This window comes from Vitis riparia, chromosome 11 (assembly GCF_004353265.1).
Source record: "Vitis riparia cultivar Riparia Gloire de Montpellier isolate 1030 chromosome 11, EGFV_Vit.rip_1.0, whole genome shotgun sequence".
Lineage (NCBI taxonomy): Eukaryota > Viridiplantae > Streptophyta > Magnoliopsida > Vitales > Vitaceae > Vitis > Vitis riparia.
Window position 1 is genome coordinate 14,562,019 of NC_048441.1, and position 25,034 is coordinate 14,587,052.

General features: G+C 34.2%; 1 protein-coding gene across 4 annotated transcripts; it reads right to left on the reverse strand.

Moving 5' to 3' along the window:
- On the reverse strand, nt 1-23,226 carry LOC117924703 (UDP-N-acetylglucosamine transporter UGNT1-like). 4 transcript variants are annotated; one of them, XR_004652858.1, is made up of 11 exons: nt 22,995-23,226; nt 21,690-21,766; nt 16,320-16,481; nt 16,092-16,225; nt 14,358-14,488; nt 14,215-14,259; nt 14,015-14,112; nt 12,398-12,505; nt 4,701-4,757; nt 4,460-4,584; nt 1-224 (listed from the first exon to the last, which is right to left on the reverse strand). XR_004652858.1 is itself a non-coding variant. In XM_034843418.1 (10 exons), exons 1-10 carry the CDS (start codon nt 23,128-23,130, stop codon nt 4,510-4,512), a joined length of 1,023 nt encoding a protein of 340 aa, XP_034699309.1. In that variant the 5' UTR covers nt 23,131-23,226; the 3' UTR covers nt 4,206-4,509. The 4 variants fall into 4 exon arrangements, 1 of the variants encoding a protein (XP_034699309.1); XR_004652857.1 differs by having other exon boundaries at nt 1-231; XR_004652859.1 differs by lacking the exon at nt 1-224 and adding an exon at nt 3,743-3,919.
- Between the last annotated feature and the right edge of the window lie 1,808 nt (nt 23,227-25,034).

Sequence of the window (25,034 nt, forward strand, 5' to 3'; positions counted from 1 at the left end):
AGAGAAAACTTATTCCTTCATTGAGTTCATCCACAGAGAGAAAGAGAGAGAAAGAGAAAGAGAGAGAGAGAGAAAAAGAAGCTCCTTTTTCTCGAGCAATCAACATCAAGATGGGAAAAAAAAAAAAAAGAGCCCATTAATGATCTCTACAGCTTACACTTATCATACCAGAAGTTACCTATTAGTGTCTGCAGACTTCGGAGGACTGCTAGAGACCTGCAAAACTGCAAGCTGAAGAGGGAGATGATAAGAAGCAGGGAACAATAAACTAAGGCTAAATTAAATCAAGAAACATCCCATGAATCAGAGATAGAGAATATCATAAATATAGGATTGACTCTAATCTCCAAAGAGAAAATGATGGTGAGGGGATAAAGATTGAAATCCATGTAGGCTTAGCAGAAAGTGATATTGGCGCGGCTCAATCAGAGATCGTTCTTTACGGCTCTTCGTAAATTCGTCTTCGGATTGAACCTCACCAACATCGCTTACTTTCCCAGTCACTCACCAAATTCCCTTCAAAGAAGAGGCAACCATGAATGCAATTAACCACACAGGAGCAAGTTCAAATCATGTACAGACACTAAAGGGATTGTAGTAGTACTGATTCTAGCTTTCGTCTTGCAGGCCCGATATGGGGCACCACAACCGAAAAGAGAAGTAGAAGGTGAATAAAAGAACATCAAGAATGGCCCCATGCTGCACCAAAAGGACAATAATATGATTATTTGAGGTATCACCCGTGGGGAAAAAGACGCTCGCTGGGTGGGACGGAAGGTGGGGATGGTGGTTTTGTTGGTAGTTGGGGCATGATAATGGCGAAGTGGGATCTCCAAATCATGATTTTTATTCCGTGAATCGAGCAAATATCAAGGCCGTTTGGTGCAACTAAACTTTATATATTATTCTTTTGGAGCATACTTGAAACTTTTAGTATTTAGCTAACAGTACGTATATATATATGAGTTAAAAAACAGGGGTTTAAGAGGAAAACACCCAACACCCAACACCCTACACACAATTTTCATCAGTGGGATTTTGAGTCACAATCAAATTCCCTCAAACCAAACAGAAATTATAGATATGCTCCAAGGGTTTTGATACAAGACAAACCAAATGGGTATTAACTTCCTCTAAGACTACGTAGTTGGAGCTGTGTTTTCAGCATCGAACCCAACTGGGGTTCTGAGGAGAGACCATGAAGGAAAAGAGGGAGAGCCGATTACAAGTATATGTGACACAGACAGTGATTGAAGGGTCATGATTACATGCAAATAACCCCAAAAAAAACCTACTGGCTTCATGTTGAAACAACAAAAGATGAGAAGAGTGGAGATGGAGATGGTGACAAGGAACTGAAAGTGAAAGAGAAAGAAAGTGAGAGGAGAAGGGCGGTAGTGGAGAAGTGAGGACTGAGGAGCAAAGAGGTGTAGGGAGGAAGAGAGTGTATAAAGGGTTGGGTTTGCCTCGGGATGGGAAGGTGAAGAAGGTGAGTGGAATGATGTCAAGGGGAGCAACTTACTTTAGGGTTTGTCATGCTTAGTTTGTACTCAAATAAAATCAAACTCCTCCTTCTGCGCATGCACCTGAAATATTCTCTACCAAAAACCCCAAACAACTCCTTTTGATTGTACCTCTCCTTCTATTATTTTTTTAAGCTTCTTCACCTTTTCATATATACCATGCTTTTGCAATATTTCATTGACTATTAATTAAACCCTTATGCTCGATGGAATGAGATAGTTACATTGGCTTATATGGACTAACTGCTTTGAATTTTTAAATGCATGGTCATTTGTACAAATCAACTAACTAATACTATTAGCTAGGACAGTGATATATATACATTTTTGAAATGTCTCTATGTACTTCTCTTCCAAGTACTTTGAGTCTTGTTAGAAGAAACCTATTTGAACAAACTAGTCTAGAAAATTATCATAGACTTTGATGATGACTATTGAACTAGGCCTGCATGCATGGTACAAAAATGAGGTGAAGAGGACAGAGACATTCCATTATAGTCATGGGACCTCCAATATTCTCTGCGAGTACTATGTTTGACATTAAATTTATATTGTAAACTGGCCATGTAGCCTAGTTTCTTTGTACTCAAGAGTGGTGTATTGCAGTCCCACAATACCCGTACTAGGAAAGGGAAAATTGTGGATTAAGAAATATTAAAGACCAACCAAAATGGGAATTGATTTGGGCATATGACATATTCATCTTTTCACAGTTGAACACTGCCAAACTTAATCCAAATTTGTACTTTGGTCGTGCCCAAATCAGTACCCATCAGCAATATTCTAGTGATCTACACATGGAAAAGAAACCGAAGGAGGGTACAGAGACGGGTAGCAGAAGTTGGAGAGAAAAAGTGAGAGAATTGGAGAGAGAAAAATATGAAGAATCTCGGAAACAGGAGTGCAGAATGTCAGTGAAGGGATTGTCTAGAAAGAAGTTTCGGAAGAAGCTTAAGAGTACGTACAAAGTTGCCATCTTTCACATTCAACATTCACATTCAGAGGAAAATAATAAAAATAGCCAACCCAAAGCGGAGACATCGGCGCCAAAGGAGCCCTGCCTTGGGTGTGCAAGAGGGAACACTCATCTTGGGGTCGCAACCCTTTATTTTTTGAGGGTCTTCCAAGTTTTTTTGGGAACCCCAAAAGCCCCTTTCTTCTTAAAACTCCCTCCCTCCCTCTCTCCCTCTCTTTCTCTCTCTCCCTCAGAGTCTCTCTCTCATGATTTGGGGCGATAAGTTCGCGTGCCACTACCCAAACAGATTCCCCCACGCCTTCAACCCCATTCCACTCCTCTCTTCTTCCTTCTTCACCAGATCCTAGGACTCTTTTCCCTCTTTCTCATTCTCTTTCTAAAGACTCATGAGCAGGTCAAAAGCTATATTCTTTGCTGCTTTTTTTTTCCACTCATTATGTTATTGTTTTTCAGTGTCATGTAGTCGAAGAAGCAGAAAACAAAAAAGGAAAAAAAAATGAAGTGTTGTGGAGAGATCAATGCCGAGGTCAAGTATTGAGAGTGTTTGATTAAAGAGGTGGACAAGGAGACACCCATGTTTTACTCAACACCCACTGCTTTCTTTACTCGCTTATGGGCCATGTTGGCCTCTCTCCCCCATTTTTTTATTTTGATTTAGGAAAGCTACCACACTTTCTTTTAACTCATTATCTACATTCAAGAGGATATTTGAATCACTTTATTCTTTCTTTTCCATTCCTTTACAAGTATCCTCTTGCTCAACAGCACCTCCTGACTTGACCAAAAATTTAAAGAATTATTGTTGTTATTTTTCTTCGACTCCCTCTACTTCCGTCCATATATCAAATGGGAAAAACTATAAAAAGTGAAAAGGAAAAGTGTGTTTCCCCACATACATATTTTAAAAATAATAAAAAATAGAAAAAAAATCAATTTTTTATTTTTTGATTTTTTTTTTCAAATATATGTGTATATTTTTCCCAAAAGTGATGAATAGCGTGACTCTAAAAGAAGCTTTCCGAAATTGAACGTTAATCAGTGGGAGGAGCCTTTCAAAGTACGGTATGAATTGAGATTAAGCACGTGCGCTGTGGGTTTGAACTGTTTGGCTAAGGTGGAAAACATACTTCCCACTGTCTCACCTAGAGTGAAGGCAAGAAAATAGCAAAGAAATGGAAGTAAAATTTTTAAAAGAAGTGGAACTTTTAAAGCTTTTGGGGGTTGTGGAAGATGGGTATGTTTCAATCATGCATGGCAATTAGGCCAAAGTCAGTTGTCAGTTTGTGGAGACAAGAAAGACACCTTTCTCTGAGAGAACTCGAGTTGCTTGGCATCTTTCTCTCTCAACTTCTCTGTCCACACATGCACCCAAGAAAGTAGTTTTGATGGACAGCCCCATTAAATCTTTTCTGCCAAAGCCCTGTGGAGGATCATCAACATGACTCACATTTTTATTTAAATATTTTTTTTTATCTTATATTACTTTCTAAAAAAATATCTACCCAACCCTAAAATTTCTCTTATATTCATTTGAAGAGATTCATAATTTCATTTAAAGAAGAGAGAAGACCCCCTATCCCTACGTTCTTAGTCCAACTACTGGGACTTAAAATATATTAGGTTTAAAACAAAGTGCATTAATCCTCAGACAATGTTATAAAACCCAAGCCCACTAACCAAATCACATGTAAAATTGGTACAATGGGTTTGAGCACAAAAGACAGCTAGTTCCTGGGACTGAAGATTAAAATCCCAGATTACCAAGAAATCAGAATTTCTCGGATTTGAATATCATTAATTTATGTCCTGCTGGTTCTCAGTTTAGAGATCAGCAACAGGTAAGTGAAGGAGAACACTATTGGAGATGAAATATTTTCTATTAATTAAGGCTATATGGCACACAGCTTATGAGAACCTGATTATTTAAATCAAAATTTGGAAACTCAGAGAGGCAGTTCACCTCAAAGAAAAAAAGAAAGAAGGAGAGGTTCTTGGGCAGCTGCATCAAAATTACTTTCCTCTGAGTTTACAATATGCATACAGGCAGGACCCCAGAAAACCAATAGATTGGCCAGCAACATTTAACTGGAAGCAAGAGATGGACGCTAATTAACACAAGAAGAGAGGAAAAAAGAGTATAGAAAGCAATGCATTGAACATCACATCAGAAAACCTAGAAGTGAAGAGGAGTTCATGCTCACCAAATCAAATGGAAGTCCACCAAATATCAGCCAGCCAAGCCCAATCGTAAAAAGATCCTGTAACATCAAAATTATTAATCAGAAAACAGGCATAGGTAGTTTTAAATGGCACGGAAATGAAGAACATTTGAGGTGCAGCTTTTGAGCTTATGCATGCTAGGAAAATGTTTGTACGTGAGACAGATATTTGATTCAAGGGCACTGATTAGCATTAGAAGAAATCAACTATAGGTACTAATCCAATTATGATCCCAGTTAAAATCGGTTCAAAATCATGGGATCCTTTTCTATCACATAGGAAGGGTTGTTGCATAAAATGTACTTCTAAGTAATTGCCCCACAGATCCTACATATCTATATAAAGAAGAAATCATGTAACATCCTTCTTGCTCCTTCAATGAAAATGACTCAGAAATAACAGCCAGCAATTCCTGGGCATTTTGAGAAACAATCAAACAGTCACCACAATGTGCTTATGGAAACCATAAAAACATTTATGTATTGGGTCTAGAAACAGCAGGCCAATCTTTTGGTCTTCCAAACAGTGCCAAGATGTATGAAACTTATAACCTACTATTTGCTATATGAGTTGGATTACTCCAAATCACCTAGCACAATTGACAGACTGATATGGTGATATGCAGACAGAGACTCGTCAAGTTTGGTGTTTGGATCCATGCCACTATAAACATTTTTTCCTGATTGAGGGGATGAGAACAGCCATCTTTAGGGGGTGTTCAATAAAATTGAGAAAACCTGAGTATTGAATTATAACTACTGAAAGAAATGCTGAATTCGTAGAAATAAAAAATTTATTGCTATCATCAAATTTTAAATACTGAATTGAGTTAAATTTTTCCATAAATATAATAGTTAAGGTCTGAAAACTGTGCAAGTTAACAAATATTTCAACATGGCATTGCTAAACTGTGTGGTTAACTACATGCAGTGGAAGGCAAAGCACCATGACTGGCTGTTATGTAATGCAGTATCTAGAAATATCTGCTTCTTTTGGGCTAATAGGAAAATAGGGTTAAAAAAGACCTTATTTGTTTTCCTAAATTGCAGAAAATTTTGAGTTCTAAATATGCAAATGAATCAAATTCAAAGAAACTGATAAATTTTCATATCCCGTCATTTTATTTTTAATCAAAACTACAAAGGCAAGGATACAAAGTTTCTATGGTCTAATGCATAGTTAACTCATAAATTGTATCGTGTATCGTGTATCGTGTATCGTGAATCGTGTATCCTTTCTCTACTTTTCCATATCGTGTATTATACCATAGAGCGTATCCCACTTTTTTTTTCTAAACAATATAAAATAGACAAAAAAGAAATATGCCTACATATATTAACTCCATAATATTAGAAAATGATGTTTAGGGCAATACATTATTAATTTCATGAAAGAAAGATAAAAAGAGGCATAACATAGGCATTCATCAATATCATTTATGTGAATAAAAATTGAATACTAGAGTTTTGACTAATTAAACTTCACAAAATATGACATTTAATGCATAGGTTGATCCATAAAGACACAAAATAAGCCTTTTAAGGTTTTAGTTATAATTTTTAGTTCCAAGTTCCAACTAGTCATAAATCCTTGGATGTATTATTGATATGTATATGTTTATATACCCCCTTTAAAGTTCTAACCAAGGCCTAAAATGTCTATGATCATCAACAATGTGTGTCTGTAATGACCAATACAATTTATAGGAGAAAAAGTAGATCCAACCAAGTTTCGATGAGGGAATCAGTGACTTTCTTCTATTGTGCTGCACATGTGGCATGTTGAGCAGCAAAAATTGAAAGAAAAGGGGGTGTGGGCTCAAACCTAAGCTCTTCCCCATGGAAAAGATGGCCTTCAACCACTTGGGCAAATTTATTTTTTATATATACACTATACTTGTCTCCTAAACAAAAAAAGAAATATGAAAACAAAATTTTTATAAATAAACTGACTTCAATTTATAAAAGGCAATGTACACACTAGAAAAACTATATAAACTCAAGGGGGAATAAAATCTCCAAGGAGACCAAGTGCTTTGCTCCTTGCTTGGCTAAGTAGTTTGCAGCTTGATTAGCAACAAGAGAATGAGCCTCTCTCTCTATTAGACACCCAAGATATTACAATAGTAGAATCTCCCTCTGGATAGGCACATAGCTTGAGCATGCAACAAGCCCTCCAATAATGCTAATATCTCCACCTCAATTGTTGAACCCACTTCTCCCTCCTCCCTCTATGGTTAGATCGATAAACACAAAGCTTGAGCATGCAGGAAACCTTTCAATAATGCAAATATCTCCATCTTAATAGCTGAATAAACTTCTAAAAGTTTAGCTATGACAATTCTATATAGACTTAGGAATTGTGAACACAAATATTGATTCCCCCACCACAAATCTTCCCATGGATTCTCACCCTATCACCCGCCATAAACGAGTATGTCTAGAAAAATCCTAAAAGACTTGTGCAATAAACTTCTAGGGACAACAATGTAACCACCCATTAGAGTGTGTCCCAAAGAAGCTCATCATAACTTGATGCCCAAGAGTATAACTTTCCCTAGGAAACCTCTATAGTCATCACCTTAAAAGAGCACGATTTTTTAAAGAAATTTTCCAAACCCCAAACCCACTTCCACCTTAGACTTGCACACTAGGTCCCAATTAATGACATGGTCTCTCTTGCACTCCCCAACTCCTAACCAAAGAAAATCTCTTCGCTTTTTATTGATCTTTAACACCATTTATTTATTTTGATAAGTAAGAGATTGTATTAAAGACCAAAAAACGCACGAGAGCATATCGAAACAAAAACAAAAGACTAAGAGAGAAAACAAAAATAACTCCCACCCTCAAGAAGGACCTAACCAATCTATGTAATCAACTAAGAACAAATATTTCCCATGAATGTACACCCGAATCCACAATCAGCAATAGTGACCCTGCCCATGATGAACTAAAATTATTGGTGCTTGTTAATTTTGATATAATCAACATGCTCTTTTTTCTTTTTTTATTTATGAATTCTATTAAATATTAAATTAAAGGTATATGCGCAAAACACAATCTACTAATTAATCTATTTCATTTGCTTACTATAACTATATCATGGTCTCATCTTATAATACCTCAGGGACTAAGGAAACTATTTTAGTGAAATTTAATTGTCTCAATTCTCAGACAATCACACCAAAAATTCGAGTTCTTTTTGGGTATCCTTCTTGATCAATAATAACTGCAACATTGTCACCATATCGTATTATCATACCGTTGTCACATTTGAGTTCTTTATAGGTACATACAATTACAGTTCTGATTACTTTTGATCTTTCTAGAGGTATATTTTTTAGGGGGGCCTAATGCCAGTCCTCCACTATTACCGAATTTCCAATCTAGACTTCAGCAGCTCTGCCAGGGGAGTTCCCTTGGACTCCCTAGCAACAGCTACTCTAGAAGGGAACTCCTATCTGTTCATGCCCCTTATATGTAAGAGTCACTCTCTCCTTGATAGAAGGTACTTAGAGATTACCTAGAATAACTTTATCATAAAATGACCTACGAATCTTTTTCCCGGATGGAGCATTGGGTGGACTGCATTTTCTAGCAATCCAATTTGCCTCCGAAGAAGGGATTGGAGACAAGAAAGTGCTGGTTGTTTCAGGAGCAATGGTGAATCACGAGGGATAAATAAATATCCTGGGGCAAGCTTACGCGTGAAGACCCGTCTATTACGCTTGGGGAGAATCCTGAAATGCCGACATGTGTCGTGATAAGGGAGTGGTGAACCCTCTTTTATGGAACAACCGAGAGGACCTCGGCCACAAAAAAAAACAACTTGTGCTCGCCAAGCTAAACTATATTGACGGTGGCTCCATACCCTCATCTATGGGTACTCTTATGGGGAGAATTTCTTTTGAAAAATCACTTTTCATAGTGATGCAACGAAAGTTTCATTTTTGAATGAAGTTAGTTCTTATTTTATTATTAGTTTACTCAAAAGTTGCTCAATGAATCATTTTTGTAAAGGAAAGAGCTTTTAAGACTTTGATCTGACATCTCTACATTTTCAAATACTATTCGGTTTCTTTCCTTCCAAATAATCCAAAATATGCATAAAGGGGTCACTCTTCAACTACACCTTCTTCCCACAAGAGAACCTATCCACTCTAGGAAGTTGTCGCAAACTGAGCTAGAAATAACCCATTGGACCCCAAATAAAGAGAACACCAACTGCCATAAGACCCTTGCCTTAACACAATGAAGAAGGATGTGGTCAATTGTTTTCGACTCCTCTTTACAAAGCACACACCTGTTGACTAGCGACCAACCTCTTCTTTGAAGCTGGTCCAAAGTCAACACTTTTCCCCAGCAAGCATCCCAAGTAAAGAGCCTCACTTTAGAGGGAACCTAAGGATTCCAAATAATCCCTATCGAAAAATGGGTAGCACAATCTGGTTCTGACAACGTGTAGAAAGATCTTACAGAAAAACTTCCTTTGCTATCACCATTCCAAACCACTTTATCATTTTGCTCCCTATTCACCAAGTGGCCTTGCAACTTCAAAAAGAACCTCTCCATAGAATCCAACTCCCAATCATTAAGATTCTTAGCAAAATCCCACGCCGTCCCCCCTCCCTCGCCCTCTCTCTCTCTCCCTTTGCTCCCACAAATCAGCTACACACGCCTCTTTTGCCTTGGATAAAGCATACAAATTAGAGAACTCTTGACTACACCATTCCCATCCCTCCAAAACTTCACTCTCTTCCCATTCCTAATAGCATAGTACACATTAGAGTTGAAGATGTCCCTTTGACATAGCAAACATTAATGCCATTGAAGAAGGCATCTTAAAAAGGGAGAGAAAATAGCTAAGGCTAAGGATATGAGACAAACACGACTATATAAGAGTTATCCTTCCACAAAAAGGTTTTTATCCATCCATCTAATCTTCATGAAATTTTCTCAATTACTAGATCCTAAAAAACACTTGCTTTTGGGTTTCCCCTAATGGAAGACCCAAATAGGTGAGAGACTAATCAGACCTTTCAGTTAAGCAACAAGACTAACCTAGTGTTCTAATCTTGACCTGTGTTGATGTCAGAGAGAGTACTTGACAAGATTGATCTCAAGCCCAAATGTGTTCGAAAACTAACAAAATTAGCTTAAGATTTTGCAAATCCTCTAAACAAACTCTAGAAAAAAAATATGGTGTCATCTGCAAATTACAAATGGGATACTCTAACCCATAAGGAAGTCTTCCAATAACCTACTCTCCACTACTCTCAACAACATTCTACATAACACATTGACTACAATAGTGAAGAGGAAAGGGTATGGTGGATCTCCTTGTCTTAGACCTCTAATTGCTTTAACCCAACATTTGGCATTTTTGTTTGCTAAGATTGCAAAATTGGTCATAAATAAACAATCTCTCATTCAAGTCCTCCACCTAGAACTAAACCTCTTTCTTTCAAGTACATGGTCTAGAAAACCACCATTCACATAGTCATAAGTCTTTTCAGAATCAATATTGAAAACTCCTCCTTCCTGTTCAAAGCGTCATTTCGCATCCACCATCTCATTGGTCATCAACACTATATTCAAGATTTGTCTTTCTTGAACAAAATTTCCTTATGAAACATGAATAGTTTCTTGAAGAATAGATCAGTCAAGCTAATAGATCTAAAATCCAGTATCTTTTTGGTCCAACTCTTTTTTGGCGCTAGAGCACAATGAAGGTGGCTTCAATATTACCCCACTATTATGGAATTCAAAGAACAACCCTTAATAAATCCTCCTTAATCACATTCTAACACTCTTAAAACAATAGCAATGGTGAAACCAAAAGACTAAGTGCCTTGTTATTATCTAACTAAAATATGGCTTTGAGAATCTCTTCTTTGGTAAAGGGGGCGATCCAACCAAATAGTACTCTCTACTGAAATGGGTGACCAAGCTAAGCCTTCTAATCTCTAGGACTCTCTAAGGGGACTCATACATAACTTTAAAAAAAAAATGCAATATCCCATCTAAAATACTTTCAATGTTATCCAAAAGTGGTCCTTCTTCATTCTCCAATACCTTGATTTACTTCCTATTACGCCTACCATTAGTCACCCTATGGAAAAACTTCAAATTACAATCCCTTTCTTTTACCCACCTCACCTTGGCTTTTTGTCTCCAATGCACCTCTTTCCTTGACAACAATTCCTCACACTATCTTTAAAGCATGAACTCACTGAACAAAGTTCAAAAGGTGTTAATGACTAAATCCTTTCATCTACAAAGGAAGGTAATAGATACACATGTAACACGAAAGAAAGAAGGGCAGTTAGCTCCTCAATTCCTAGATCGAAAAGGTTTCAATGAAAATTAAAATACAAAAAATGGATAGGTAGAGGATGGAAATAGAACAACGGAAACAAGCAAATTTGTAGTCTTTGCAACCCTAAAGAATTTGGAAACTAAAGCTTGAGAGGTCAATTACCCAACCAATATCCTCCCAAAAAACAGAGTTTTCTACCATTTCCCACCGTGTATTAGGTAAAATTAATGAAATCATTGAAAACTTAAGCAATGCACAACCAAAATTCTCAATCATCACCATTTTTTAGATCAATATTCAAATCATTCCAATAACATTTCTTAATATTCATTACTGGAACAAACTTAAGTCTTAAGACTTTACCTATGTTTTTGATAACATGTGTGTAGTTTTCTCATGTACGATTACTTTACTGTTTTCTTGCCCTTTCATCATCAATTTCTACCTTCAAATATATTTTCAACAATTCATAAGATAGTTTATTAAAGAATTTTCATTTCTCGAATTTGATTTTTCTTCAAAACTATTTAAAAAAAGTTAAAGGTGCCTATATGTTGTATTTTGCATCATATTGTGTATCATTTATGTATTATAAGATATTGTTAAGATACATACCGGTGGCCTCTGTATTGTTTTACTTAAAAATTGTCGTATCATAAGTTTTTAACAATTATGTCTGTTAAATTAATGTTAACATGACAACATTTTTGTTAGTTGTAGATTTCAAAGGCTCGTGACAAAAAATGGAAAAACAAAAAAACACAATCTTACCTAACACATTTATGCATTTGGCCTTATAAACAAGAAAACACATTTTGACAATAAATAAGATATTTTTATAATCAACATGGCAAGGTAGAAAGAGATTAGAATTGACATATATCTATTGGGATTGAAGTTCATTATAGAAGGATTGTAAACCAAAAGAACTTGGTTTTTAAAAAGAGGGTATAATTTTTAAAATCCTCTCAGCATTTTCCTAGTTTGGTCAGTTTTGAATTAAACATTTTTAGTGATACATCACTTAATGATGGAGGTATATATTTTGGTTATCAAACACCTTATGACACAAACCTAGTTGAAAATTGTGATAACCTAATAATTGTATTTCCTTGCACAGTAAGCAGTGATGAGATGCTAGAAAAAAAAAAGTCTATTTATCAGATGTATGTAGTCATCTCATCAGTTGCTACTGGTCCAAGAATCAACAAACTTGATTTGAATCACAAGGAAGCCATGGACAGAACAATCTTAAATTGATAGTAATGAGCAAGGCCAAACTGGAGTATAAACAGAATAGCATGACTATGACAAAAGCTTAATGTCTGTGTGTGTACAGTAATTGAGCATTACACACCTTCAGATTGCCACAAATTGTCTGTGTGAGTGCCGAATTGAGAGTTGTATTGAGAAATACGAAGTAATTCAAGAAGAAAGCCATAATACATGAAAGAAGCATCATGGCCTGCAAAACATCTCAATGCATCAGTTCCTGTTCAGACATTTGAAAACTTTCATCAATAGCAACGACGCTACAATACATTACTAAACTTTATTCTGTTTAAGCGCAAGAATTGAAACTCATTCTAGAATTGATGAAGGCAGGTTTTTGATAACTGACGAAAATAATGATAAGGATAGAGAACATGTTGAGAGACATTAAAATTTCAATAAGAAAAAAAAATGTTCAGCACTTCAATTTCTTTCATTCATGGAGATCATTTATGATCTTAGAAAATTGATTAAAAACTTGAAGGAACTATTAAATCAGTTCATCAAATTTCAAGAGGAATAATTTGGTGGCTTTGTACCTGAAAGGGGTTCTGAGGTATTGCGTTAGTCAGGAATTTTCAGTTAAAAATATGATTGCCTCATGGTAAACTTTTATTTTATATGTAAATATTTTGCAAGGTCTCAAATATATTTGTTCCTTATGATTAATAGAAGATATCTGATGTATTTCATATCCACATACTACATTTTGGTCAGAAAAACAAAAGACAGTATAAAGGTAAGACTACAATTTTGTAAGGAAACTTTGATATTTAGAATTATCTAAAACAAACAAGACTGAGGATAGGTGAAAAATGACCTTTAACTATAGTAAAGTGAGAACTTTCTGTACCTTGATTCAGTTATCCATGAGGCACAGGGAGAGATGTACAGAGGTTTCTGGAATGTTATGAGACTAGCACATTCTAACAAATCTAAAGAGACATTTTAACGGTAAAGCAAAACAATATTCATGATAGAAGTCCCCAAACAGAAGAGGTTAAGTTGAAAGACAAGGAGAGATTGACATAAGGAGACTGAGAAAAATCCAAGAGTCTCAGATAAGGTCACAATTGAGAGCATCCGAAGACAACTATATAAAAGTAATATTAATACATATTAGAATAAATCAACTATTATAAGTTAAGGGCTACAGCAAGGGGAGAGGAAGACTCGAATGGAGATATGATCAATAAAAGAAGCCTTGAAAATCACATGCTCTAACTGCAGCTATGATTATTGGGTAGACCAGAACAGGTAGAATGCTGCTCTTGATGCTTAAGTAACTGGTTTAATGAAACTATAAACAATAATATTTTTGGTATCGAAGACCCAGAAAAATTTAGCTATTTTCATAGGCAGATTGGAATATCTAAAATTAAATGAAGGATGGGTTGAGGCACAAACATAGAAAATGCATTTAAAAAAAAAAAAAAGCAAAGCAAAGAACCATATGCTAGCTGAAGAGCATGACCAAAACATAAAAATCAGACATAACCATGCTACATTTCATGCACCAAAAGGGCTGCATCATTAATGTTCAACCAAAATAATATATATATATATATATATATATATATATATATATATATATATATATATATATATTTTTAAAGGAAAATACAATGGCAGCCATGAGTCATATAATCCTGAAGAACAAAACTGCTGAGCATGCATTTTGAAAGCAACAAAAAAGAAGCACCTGAAAGCCAGGGGAGAACAAATGGGGGAAGTTCATCATAGCTTCCAGGTCACCATTCATAGCTGTCCATAACAGTAAGGCTGGCCCACATATTATTCCTGTGAAAAATTCAATTAAACAAATATGCCCCAATTTATTTCTTTTTTCAAAAGGAATTAAAAATCAATTAATCTGTCTCTGTTTGAAACCTATCATCTTACCATTGCTCCACATAAGGCCAAAGCTACTGAGGCCACTGGATTTTCCTGAGACAATTGAGAAAAATACCACATATCAATAGAAAGAAACTTTGAACCTTACCATAGAGAATGAAACATGAGAAGACATAAGAACAAAATAGTACCAATACGAGATATAGAAGCAAGATATACAGCTGTACAAATGTTTGCCACAAAAACAATAGCATAGCCATAGGAGTCAAATGACAGGTCCCGAGCTCCAGCAATAAATGCACCAAGTATGATTATCCCAACACTGGTGAAAATTTTGGAAATTTCCATTAAGAAAATTAGCAACATGATACAATAGGTAATGATGCTATCACTATAAAATTCCAAGAATAAATCAGTCTGAGCCATAATTTTTCATACTTCCACTTTGAAATGTTAGTTGAAGACATCCACTTCATACTACTACCAATAGGCAAGACGCTCCTGTTGAGAAAAAACTACGACGAAGATTGGCAAACCTGAATATAAGTATTTGGAATTGTGAGAGGGGCTTTACAAAATAAGGTAACTTATTTGGGGTTCAATTGGACTAGCCTGCTGGCCAATAATCTGCATGAAGAACACCCTCCTTGCAATCCACAAAGCTTTGTTTCAGATGAGAAACTCCTATTATACTTGGAATTTTCCAATGGGACATGAAGATATTTAAGTCTAATTATCCAATATTATATATATATATATATTTAAAAGTTTAACTAATTTGTAAAACAATATCATTTTGCTTTGGCTTTGGAGTTACATTATAGAAACAAAATATTAAATTGTTATATTTGTGATATATTGTTATATGATCCACAAATTTCATATAACGTTATGGAAGAATGGTTCTTAGTGTGCCCTTTGTATGTTTCCTGAATAAGCTTGCCTTTCTTTCTATTGTGATTCATATGAATGACGGTAATTATTCTCCACAAAAAAGATTGCTTATCAATCATAAAACCACATCCCTAATCAGGTCCAACCTTTGGAGTAGGGATGGCAATGGGGTGGGTCATTTCGGGTACCCGCCCCGCCCCGCCCCTAATGGGATGGGATATTATTTTCCTAAACGGGTATGGGACGGGTTTGGGATTTTTTTTTTAAACCCGGGGCGGGTTCGGGTATTGCCCGGCCCCGATTATATATAAAATTAAAATTAAATTAAAATTTAATTTAAAATTTAAAATTAATTTAATTTAATTTTTATTTTATTATTTTTAATATATAGATAATAATAAATTATTTTTAATAAAATAAGTTATAAAAAATATAATAATTTAATTATTTATAAAATATATTTATTTTAATATAATTAAAATTTTTAAAAGTAATTTTTTAAAAAAATTAAAATTAAAATTAAATAAAAAGTTAAACGGGGCGGGTATGGGAATGTAGCATGCCCGCCCCGCCCCGTTTAATTTTTTAAATGGGACGGGGATGGGAATTCCTTTAAATAAACAGGGCGGGGTTGGGAGGGGGGCGCCCCGCCCCGTTGCCATCCCTACTTTGGAGGACTACTTGTACACATGCAAAGCCCATGCACCTTCTACTTTTAAATATAATCATATGATATGTCAATCATGAAATTTAGTCCCATGATTACTGATGAAAAAAAAATTCATAAATTAGAACTTCATAAAAAAATGAAAAAATAAATAGTTTAAATAGGCAGAAGGTAAGTCCACTTTATGAGTTTTTTCTGATACTCACACATTTCTTATGATTTTATTAGAGGATTGCTTCCATTTATAATTCAATTCACACTTTCATAAGTGGCTTGATGACTGAAGGAGACAAATTTTCCTGCTTCCCTTAACTTAGGTGATTTATGCATTACAAAAAAGCAACAGTAGATAAGGGCTATTTACCTGCTAAGCACAGCAAGTGAATGTTTCTGCCCTGTCAGGAAATACTCAACAACCATTGTAAAAGCCACAGTTGTTCGTCTTAGTGTGGTGTACATAGGTACATTTAAGGCGCGTACAGATTCCATTGTGATCAGCTTTTAGCAGAAAGAGAAATTGCCAAATATTATTTAGAAAGAAACTAGAGATTTAAGTCAAAAGAAAGAGAATTCTGTGCCACCAAACGCCTACCATGTAGAGCAAATATGATGATGCTAGAGGAAGGGTGTGAACCAATGTCTTAATTGGTACATGTGTTGCTGAGTCATCAGTGATGCTCTCTGGTTGACCAGCTGAGAAAGAAATTATCTTCCAGCGTCTCATTACATAGAGAAATAAACAGGAAGATATCGTCTACAAAAAACATAAGATATCAAGTGTCTCAATATCTAATGAAGAAATTAGAATCCAATTTTAACCCCAAAAAAAAAAAAAAAAAACCTAATACAGAAGGTCAGGCCAAAATTAAATGAAAATGTTAAATTGACATGCCTAGCAAGTGGCAAATGGGACCTAAATCTTAATAATGTCATATCAACCTTTAATAATGATCCAAGCACGCAAAATTTTGACCTTTCATTCTAAGATATGAAATCCATGAAAGAAGCTCAATTATATTCTGGATCCAGAGTTACAAGTCCTGTGGTGATAGAAGGGTATCAAAAAATCAATTTGATATTATTGCTGCAAGATCAACCATAAAGGCTATTCCTTTTTTGATAGACAACCCTAGAGATTATTTCTTACTTAAAGCAATTAATTGAAAGGTTTTGAGGGAAGAAGAGAGAATTTTATATCGTATTTATCCTCTCAGAAAAAGCATATAGATTTTCTAAAAAGATGATGCAGTGGGTTTTCAAAATGAAAATAGTATCAATTATATGTACTAATTTGAGACCCCTAAGGCTTTTCCATGGTTCTGAAGGGCGCAAGGCGCACTAAGGCCTGAGCTAAGTTAGATTTAACCTAGAGCGCATGTCCATTTTATAAAATATTGTAAATATGGAAATGAAAACCTTCGTTAGATCAATATTCCAATAATTTCAAGAAGCATCGAATAAAAAAAACAATAAAATAACATAAAATGTCAACATACGGTCATAAGTTTCAAGAATAAAAGTGTAAAAAGGAAAAAAAGGAAATAGACAAGATGAACCTTTACAACAAGGTACGCACCTTGGCAGGCAAGGCACTATAATAGCTAAGGAGTCACCACACCTTAGGCCTAGATGTGCCTTTAATAACTATGACCCTAACCTAGGTGGTAAGGGGGTTGAAATGAGGATGGAAGGTTCCATGTTTGAGTCCACAAATTGAAAGAATACCTACAAAAAAGGATGTAGATATATTAATTTGATCAAGAACGCGTATGATGCATCAACACTAATGGCAATGGGCACAAGCAAGAAGAGTCATACACTATGTTGTTTACACACATTAAGCTTTTACTTGAGGAAATTGGAGTAGCAATTAATCCATCCAAGATTCTATTTAGCATAAGAAATGAAAACAGTTCTTCAAATAGTTTTCATTTTTGAACTAAAGTAAGGGCAACTATTATTTTTTAATCATTTTCAATTAATAGCATGTGATAGAAGAGCATTTTAGAATGAGAGTAGTGTCTTAGAAGAAGCATCATTTTTTCTAAAGACAAAAGGCTGACTCATCAAAATACCTTCTTTACCCTACCAATTTACTTCATGTCTTTGTTTATATTCCCTATAGTGGTTAGAATTTGACCGGAGAAGATTCCTTATAAGGCGGTCATTATTCGAAAAAAAAAAAGTTACACCATGTGAAATAGGATATAGTCCGTAAAGATAAGAAGAATGGGGGGAAGTGGTTAGGCATCAGAAACTTCTTTTCTTTGAACAAAGCTTTACTTGGAAAATTGTTATAAAGACTCATGAGTGATAAGATTGCATTTGGAGATGGGTAATCTTCCAAAAGAATTTAGAGAAACTGATAAGGGGTGAGTTCAAGGTAGGTGGGGAAGGCCTTTGAGTGATTTTGTGGAAAACCTATTAGGAAGTGTTAGGGGAGTTTTTGCCCAAAGACCGAAACATTAAGATAAAAAAAGGCTCAAAGCCAAGTTTTGAGAAGATGGATGTGGAAAGTGTTCTCTAAAATACAATTTTCCTTCCCCTTTCAATATTACTTCCACTAAAACTACGAGCGTAGTGGATCTTTGGAAGAGGAAATGGTCATTGGAAGCCTACTATTTAAGGTTGTTGAATGATTAGTACAAAAAGATGATAGCAAATTCATTAAGCTCATTCATTAAGTATCCTAACAGGGTAGTATATATAGATTAGCATGGAATCAAACAAAGAATAGGTGTTTCTCGATTAAGTTATTCTAATTCCCCTTAGTATCAAAACTCCCAACAAATTTTCAGCTCAAGAGGTGTGAGATTCTGGAGCCTCTAATTTAAGGGAGATATCCGAGACTTGTGAAGCATGATCAAAGTCCAAGCAGGGGAGCAAGGCATGAGCATGAGAGGCAAGAAATAAGGGTTATGGAGAGGGTTAGAGAAAAACAACCATGAGGAAGAAGGTTGAATGCCTTGTTGTCAAGTTCAAATCGAATTTGGAACTCAAACTAGTGCATTAGCATCAGCTGTGACTTTGAGCTGAATTTTGGGTTGTTTCTCATGAGTTTTTTGGTGTTTGCCACATATGGTTTTAAAGTTCAGAAAGTCAGGAATCCAACGCTTCAAACAATGTACAAATCGAAGTTGAAACAACGAAGTTATGACCATTTGAATCAAAGTTGCACCGAGTAAAATTCCCTTTCAAATTTTTTGAACTAAACCTTTCAAAATTGAACTAGGGGAGAAAACACAAAATTGGGCAGAAGTTGTGTTCGAAAATCACATAGATCTTTAACTCACTTTGAACTCAATTGAAAAAACAATCAAATTTGGCAAAAGTTGAGTTTGAAAATCACCCAAATTTTGAACTCAACTCGAACTCCCCTTGAAACATGAAATTTTCAAGGCTTGGAGGAACATCTTAAAAACTTTTCTCACTTTTCTTGGATCGTGCTAAGATTTATTGGGGTTTTGATTTTCCCCTACTGGATTTTATAGATGGATTTGCACATGGTTAGGGTGTGGAGATCTTTGTTCTTTGTTTTTTCTTATGTTTTATTTATCCCCTACAACCTCTCTCTTTGTGCTTCTTGTGTACTTAGGTTGTGCCCCATTTTCTCTAGATGTTTTCTTAATGTATTTCCTTTCCTTATAAAAAGTTTAAAAATAAAAATAAAATAAAATAAAATAAAATAAAGGATTTCATGGAATACTCATTTTCAAAAAAAAATAAAATGTATTCAAACAATTTTGGAAAAATATTAATAGATACATTTCTTTGTAAAATTTTTCATTTCTCTGTTTTTGCAAATAAAGTTCTCCTTTCTGCCACCAAATAAGCACTAAATGATTTAGGTTCAATTAAACTAAGAGAAAACATGACTATGACTCAACAAAACTAGGATTAAAAAAATGAAATATTGGAGAAAATTTATTTTCAATAGATATCTAAAACTAGCCATCTTTTTATCTTGGAGAACAAAATGATGGTTCACGTACAATTAGAGCATAATGTATGAAATGGTGAAGTGCTTTTAGAGGGAAGTGTGGTTACGGAATACCCACTATGTTAAAGGAAACTTTTATGAGATAGTTATAGGAGACTAGTAGTGCCATAAAATTAGAAAGTGGACGATAGCTAAGAGAATGTTAAAATGGATGAGTAGAAATTAAGAAAAAAATAGAATAAAAAAAGAGGATTCATAAAAAATTTAGAGGCAATACAAAATTGAGGAATAGTGAAGACCAATATATGCATCAAGTGAGGAGAAATGATTTTATTGTGATTTAGGTTAAAGACATTACAAGGACAAGAGATAGGAGATAGGCTAAAGGAAAAAAGTTTAAAGCGATATGGAATATTGACAATGATTTGAAGGATATGACCCTAGATGAGAAAGGATCTGTGTATCCAGCTCTATGTAGTTGGCAACTAATTTGCAAAGTTGAATGGTACACAACCGACCCCTTTGTCAGAATCAAACATAAAACCACAAGCATGCATACTTTAAGGCACCTAACATAGAAAAGGAAGGTCTTTATGCTAAAGGCAATAAGTTTCTACCTTGCCCAATTCTCTCCTTACAGTATGATTAAAACTAAAAGTGTTAAGAAGAAATTCAAGAGAATTAGAACTTGATGAAGGAATTAATGAGAGCTTAAAAATGCCAAGCTAAACAAAAATTTCCTAGTAATGTAAAGGGTGTAAAAAGAAATGGAGCAAATTAAATAAAAAGGCATATTGAACTATAGTTCATTTTCCAAAGGTTTGAGGATAGAATTGACAAACATATAGACAAGAAACATAAATGGTCATTTAACAAATGAAATGTTCCCCTGCATTTTGGAGAAGAACTCAATTTTTCAGAGGCAACCTTACAAATGTCTTACTTTGATATTGAAACTACCAAAATAGCTAACTAGAATTTAATTTCCTAGAAGAAGCAAACAGGTGCAAATTTTTTAGTAAATCATGTAGCCTAAACTCCTGAGGAGTTCTAGGGAATGAAATTCCTTACTAGCCTGTTGCCAACAGATTAAGTTGGTCACTTCCTTTAGATCAGATTATGTGTGCCCAGGTTTATTATCTCCACTTGCACTACTAAATCCGTTTAGTAGGTCATGTAATATAAAGGTGTAAGCCTCAAAAGCATTAATTTGTTAAGGCAAGCAGTCTTTAAACCAAAGAAAAACTGCCTTCCACCAGAAGAGCCATCCTCTGTCCAAGATTACAGCAAGAATAGCATCTTCCACTCAAGCTTGGGAATTGTAGACCCCATCCTGTCAAAGGTCCTCCTTTTTTTTTTTCTTTTGATAGGTACCCTGTCAAATGTCCTCTTGTTTCTCTCTTTCTAGATGCACCAGCCCAAACAAAGGGGCAGTCCACATCTTTCTCCTAGTTTCTTGGCAATACATCAGCTTGCTAGTTAACGTCATTTATCTACCTTCATAATGAAACCGCAAATTATATCTCTGGCCACAAAACAATGCTTGCATGAATTTGCCTTCATGTAAGTTGTACAGCTTTAGAAATTCTTTGCAGGTGATCCCTAGTTCAAGGGACAAACATCTACGTGATTATACTGCTTTTCAACCAACTCAATTGGAATGTCCTTCCACAGCTTTGTCCATACATTGGCTTCTTAACTCCTAAAATTACCTTGACCATTTAATAAGGAATCATGTTTCATCAGAAGCAATCTATCTTGTAACCACAAATTGAACAAGACAACTCGTGACACTCAATTTCTGAAGGAGAAATTTTTTTCCCATCTTTCTACCACAATTAGCTATTGTCTATCTTCTTCCTTCATATTGAACAAGTTTTGCACATCAAAAGTCAAGAAGAAAAAACTAACTGATTGCACAAGTTATGATGACAAGTAACTGACTAATGTAAATGACTAAAACAGCTTATAACTCAGGAATGTATAAGATAGTCCATCTGAGCAACTCAGCAAAGAAGCTACCTGAAAAAGAGTGATGACATTTGCATATGGAAAATTATAAGAAGAAAGAACTGCCTTGTTGAACAATATCAAGAGAACTGCAAAAAAAAAAATGTTAACCCAGAGTCAGAATAGTTGAAACCAAAAAAGGCAGCCATTGTGAAAACTGCCAAACAGGAGGCATAAGAAGGATGGGAATAGGAAAAAGATAAAAAGTAAAGAGAGAGAAAAAAAACAAAAAAAAATTGTGAAAACTGCCAAAGTAGACATAAGAAGGATGGGAATAGGCAAAAGAAAAAGAAGAGAGAGAGAGAGAGAGAGAAAAGAGAGGAAGAAGAATGAAAATGAAAAGCCTCGGCTCAACAGAGCTGAACTGTTGAATTTGGAACTTTATAAGACAAAAGCATCACTTACCTTAGTTGAATTCAATTTTTCATTTTGCAAAAGCAAAAAATGAAATAGAAAACAAAACATTCAAAATTTCATTTTCTTTATTAAAAAAATAAGTATATTTCAGAGTCAAATAATAAAATATTGGAACATCACACAGTGAACCAGTTCATGAGTGGCCCAATAGAAGTAAAATAGTGCTTAAAAACATCCTTTTCTCCTTTACCTTTGTTCATTATTTTCAACTACCAACAGGAGCACCAATTTTTGTCCTAAAATTGCCAGAACAGAAAGAAACAATATTCTCGAGAACCAAACACACTCGGTTAATTTATCCTCTGTTTCTCGCTCCATAGAATATAATAAAAACCAAAATATTTCTCTCTTCTAATTTCCCTCCACTTCCTCACGTCGGAATATTTTCTCATATTTTCATAGTACGACTTAAAAATTTGAGAAAAAAGTCGAACTAAAAATGGAAGGAGATGAGAACGTGAACCACTTCATGAAGGCATATACAAGCTTAATATTAATAAGATTTGTATTCTGAACTCTACCTGATTTTCGAAAGAAAAACCGAAAACAAAGCAAAAAGCTTCAATCATTCGTTACCTTTACTTTCCTCCATTATTTTCCAGAACCAAAAGTAGCCTTAATTTTCATCCCAAGATTGATCAAAATGAATAGACACATCGAAAACCATACAAAGCCAGTTAAGTCAAATATTTCAAGCACAAGGAACAAGAAATTAGAAAATAAAAATCGGAAGCAATAAATAATTCTGTTTTAAGTTTTCCTTCACTTTCTCATTCTCTACAAACAAAACCAGACAAAAAAAATTCAAAAACGAGTCGAAAGCTTCAGGAAGAAAAAAAAAAAAAACCAGAAATGGAACAAGAAAAAGGCTATGAGAATGGAGAATACAGAGGGACCTACTTGCGGAAACCATGTAGGAGATGGCAGCGTAAACACCTCTTTTCGTCATGCCCTTGCCACTCCGGTGGCTTTCTTTGGCCACCGGCGAGTCCGTCACCGGCAACGGCTGACTCTTGGTTGAAGTCGCTTCTTCCATGACTCGCTCTCTCTCTAGAATTCAGAAATGTGCAGGGTAGCAGCAGTTGAGTGAGACAGAGAGACAGAGACACGGACAGAGACACAGGGGGCAGAGAATATTTGAGTGGCAGGCCTATAAATAAGGCCTTGGGACACGTGTCAGCGTCTGAGTAGATGAGGGTCCATGAATAGTCAGGGCCCTGGTAAAGACCAGCCCCGCCTTCCATCCTTCTTCTCCTTCCACTTCCTTCTTTTTCTTTTTCTCCTGCTTTGCTAACTCACTTACTCTGCAATTTCTTTTCTTCTCACCTTTCCAGCTTGGCAATTCTATATTTTCCATAAAAAATATCAATAAATATTTTTCTTTATTTTAATTTACCAAATTAAAAGTATATGTAGGAAATAATTGATAAATTTAAATAATACAACGAGATAGAATGGGCTAAAATATCATAGAATTTGAAAATAAATGAAAGATGATTAAGTATTAAAAAATAATGAATTTTTTGGAAAATAATAAAAACAGAGATCTCCCACAGATTTAGGAATATCTTTTGGGTGCTCATTGGATTTTTTTCTTTCTTTTTTTCTAGATAAGGAAATCTTTTTATAGATAAAAAAATTTATATTAGGTAAAAAAAAAAATTTTATGTATTTTAAATTTTATTTCTTTAAAAATAAAAATAAATGTACAAGTTACGTTTGATTATCTCATTGGATATTCTAAGATAACAATGAGATATTTTTATGTTATATTATATTTATATTTAATTTATAAAATAAATAAAAATATATATGAAATATATATTATTTTTAATAATAAAAATTATATTATATTTCAATATTTTTATTTAAAAAATGAAAATTAAATTTTACAAAGATAAATTTTTATATCATCTTATTTAATATATAAAAATAATTTATATGTATTAATATTATTTTTTTAGTTTTTTTAATCATAAATTTATTTTACAATAAAAATAATTATTCTTGCAAAATAAGTATATAAAAAATAAAAATTAATAAAAAAAAATAGATTTATAATATATGAGATATGCATATCTCAAATCTTAACATAAGATTAATATATCTTATATAAAAGGGATAAAAAAAAATGGAATAGATAATATATTATACCATTTATCATATCTCATCGACTAAATACAAGATATGATATAATATATTATCTCTTATCCTATCTCGTATTATATTCAGTGTAATCAATCTATATTTTACAATGATTTATTTAAGATATTTTTTATTAAATTGTGGTGATTTTTTAAGGTAAATAATATAGTCATTAATTTGAAAAATGAAAATAAATAAGGTGACTTTGAAAATAAACTGAAAAAAATCATGCTTTGGATTTTTAAACTTTAAAATCAATAAAGTAGTTGCTTTAATGGACGGATAAAGGTAAATGTCTGGTTTTAACAAATTTGTGTAACCCATGACCATATAGTAGAATGTATTGATATCATCACATATATAGCAACGTGTGTTTAGTCCTTATAATAAAAAGTGTATTTAAATAATTACTAAAAAAATAATTCATATTAAAATTTTTATAGTAAGATCTATTTTACTATAAAATGTTGATGCATGTATCAAAATAAGATGGTAAGAAATCTTATATCTAAGAAACATAGAGCATGTTAAACATTTTGTAATAAATGACAAAAAAAAAAAAAAAAAAATTTGAGTCCTACCCAACAACTTAAAAAAACTTAACATTATCCAGCCATATAAAAAAATAAGTCAAATTAAAGTAGACAAAAATTCTAATAACAATTAAGTCTAACATGAGGTATTGCCAATGGGGGTGAAGTTGCAAGTTTGGTTAAAGATGTGAAGAAAATAAGGTGATGGGAAAAAAATGTTGTGATTTTAGATTTCATATTAATGGTTTTTTTTTCTTTTTTG

Coding starts and splice junctions, on each gene's coding strand:
- LOC117924703 (XM_034843418.1), bottom strand. CDS start 23,130: ATGGAAGAAGCGACTTCAACCAAGAGTCAGCCGTTGCCGGTGACGGAC. Junction 21,767..22,994: donor CTCCTACATGGTTTCCGCAA/GTAGGTCCCTCT, acceptor TTTTTTTTGCAG/TTCTCTTGATATTGTTCAAC. Junction 14,260..14,357: donor TGCTTCTATATCTCGTATTG/GTACTATTTTGT, acceptor CAATTGTCTCAG/GAAAATCCAGTGGCCTCAGT.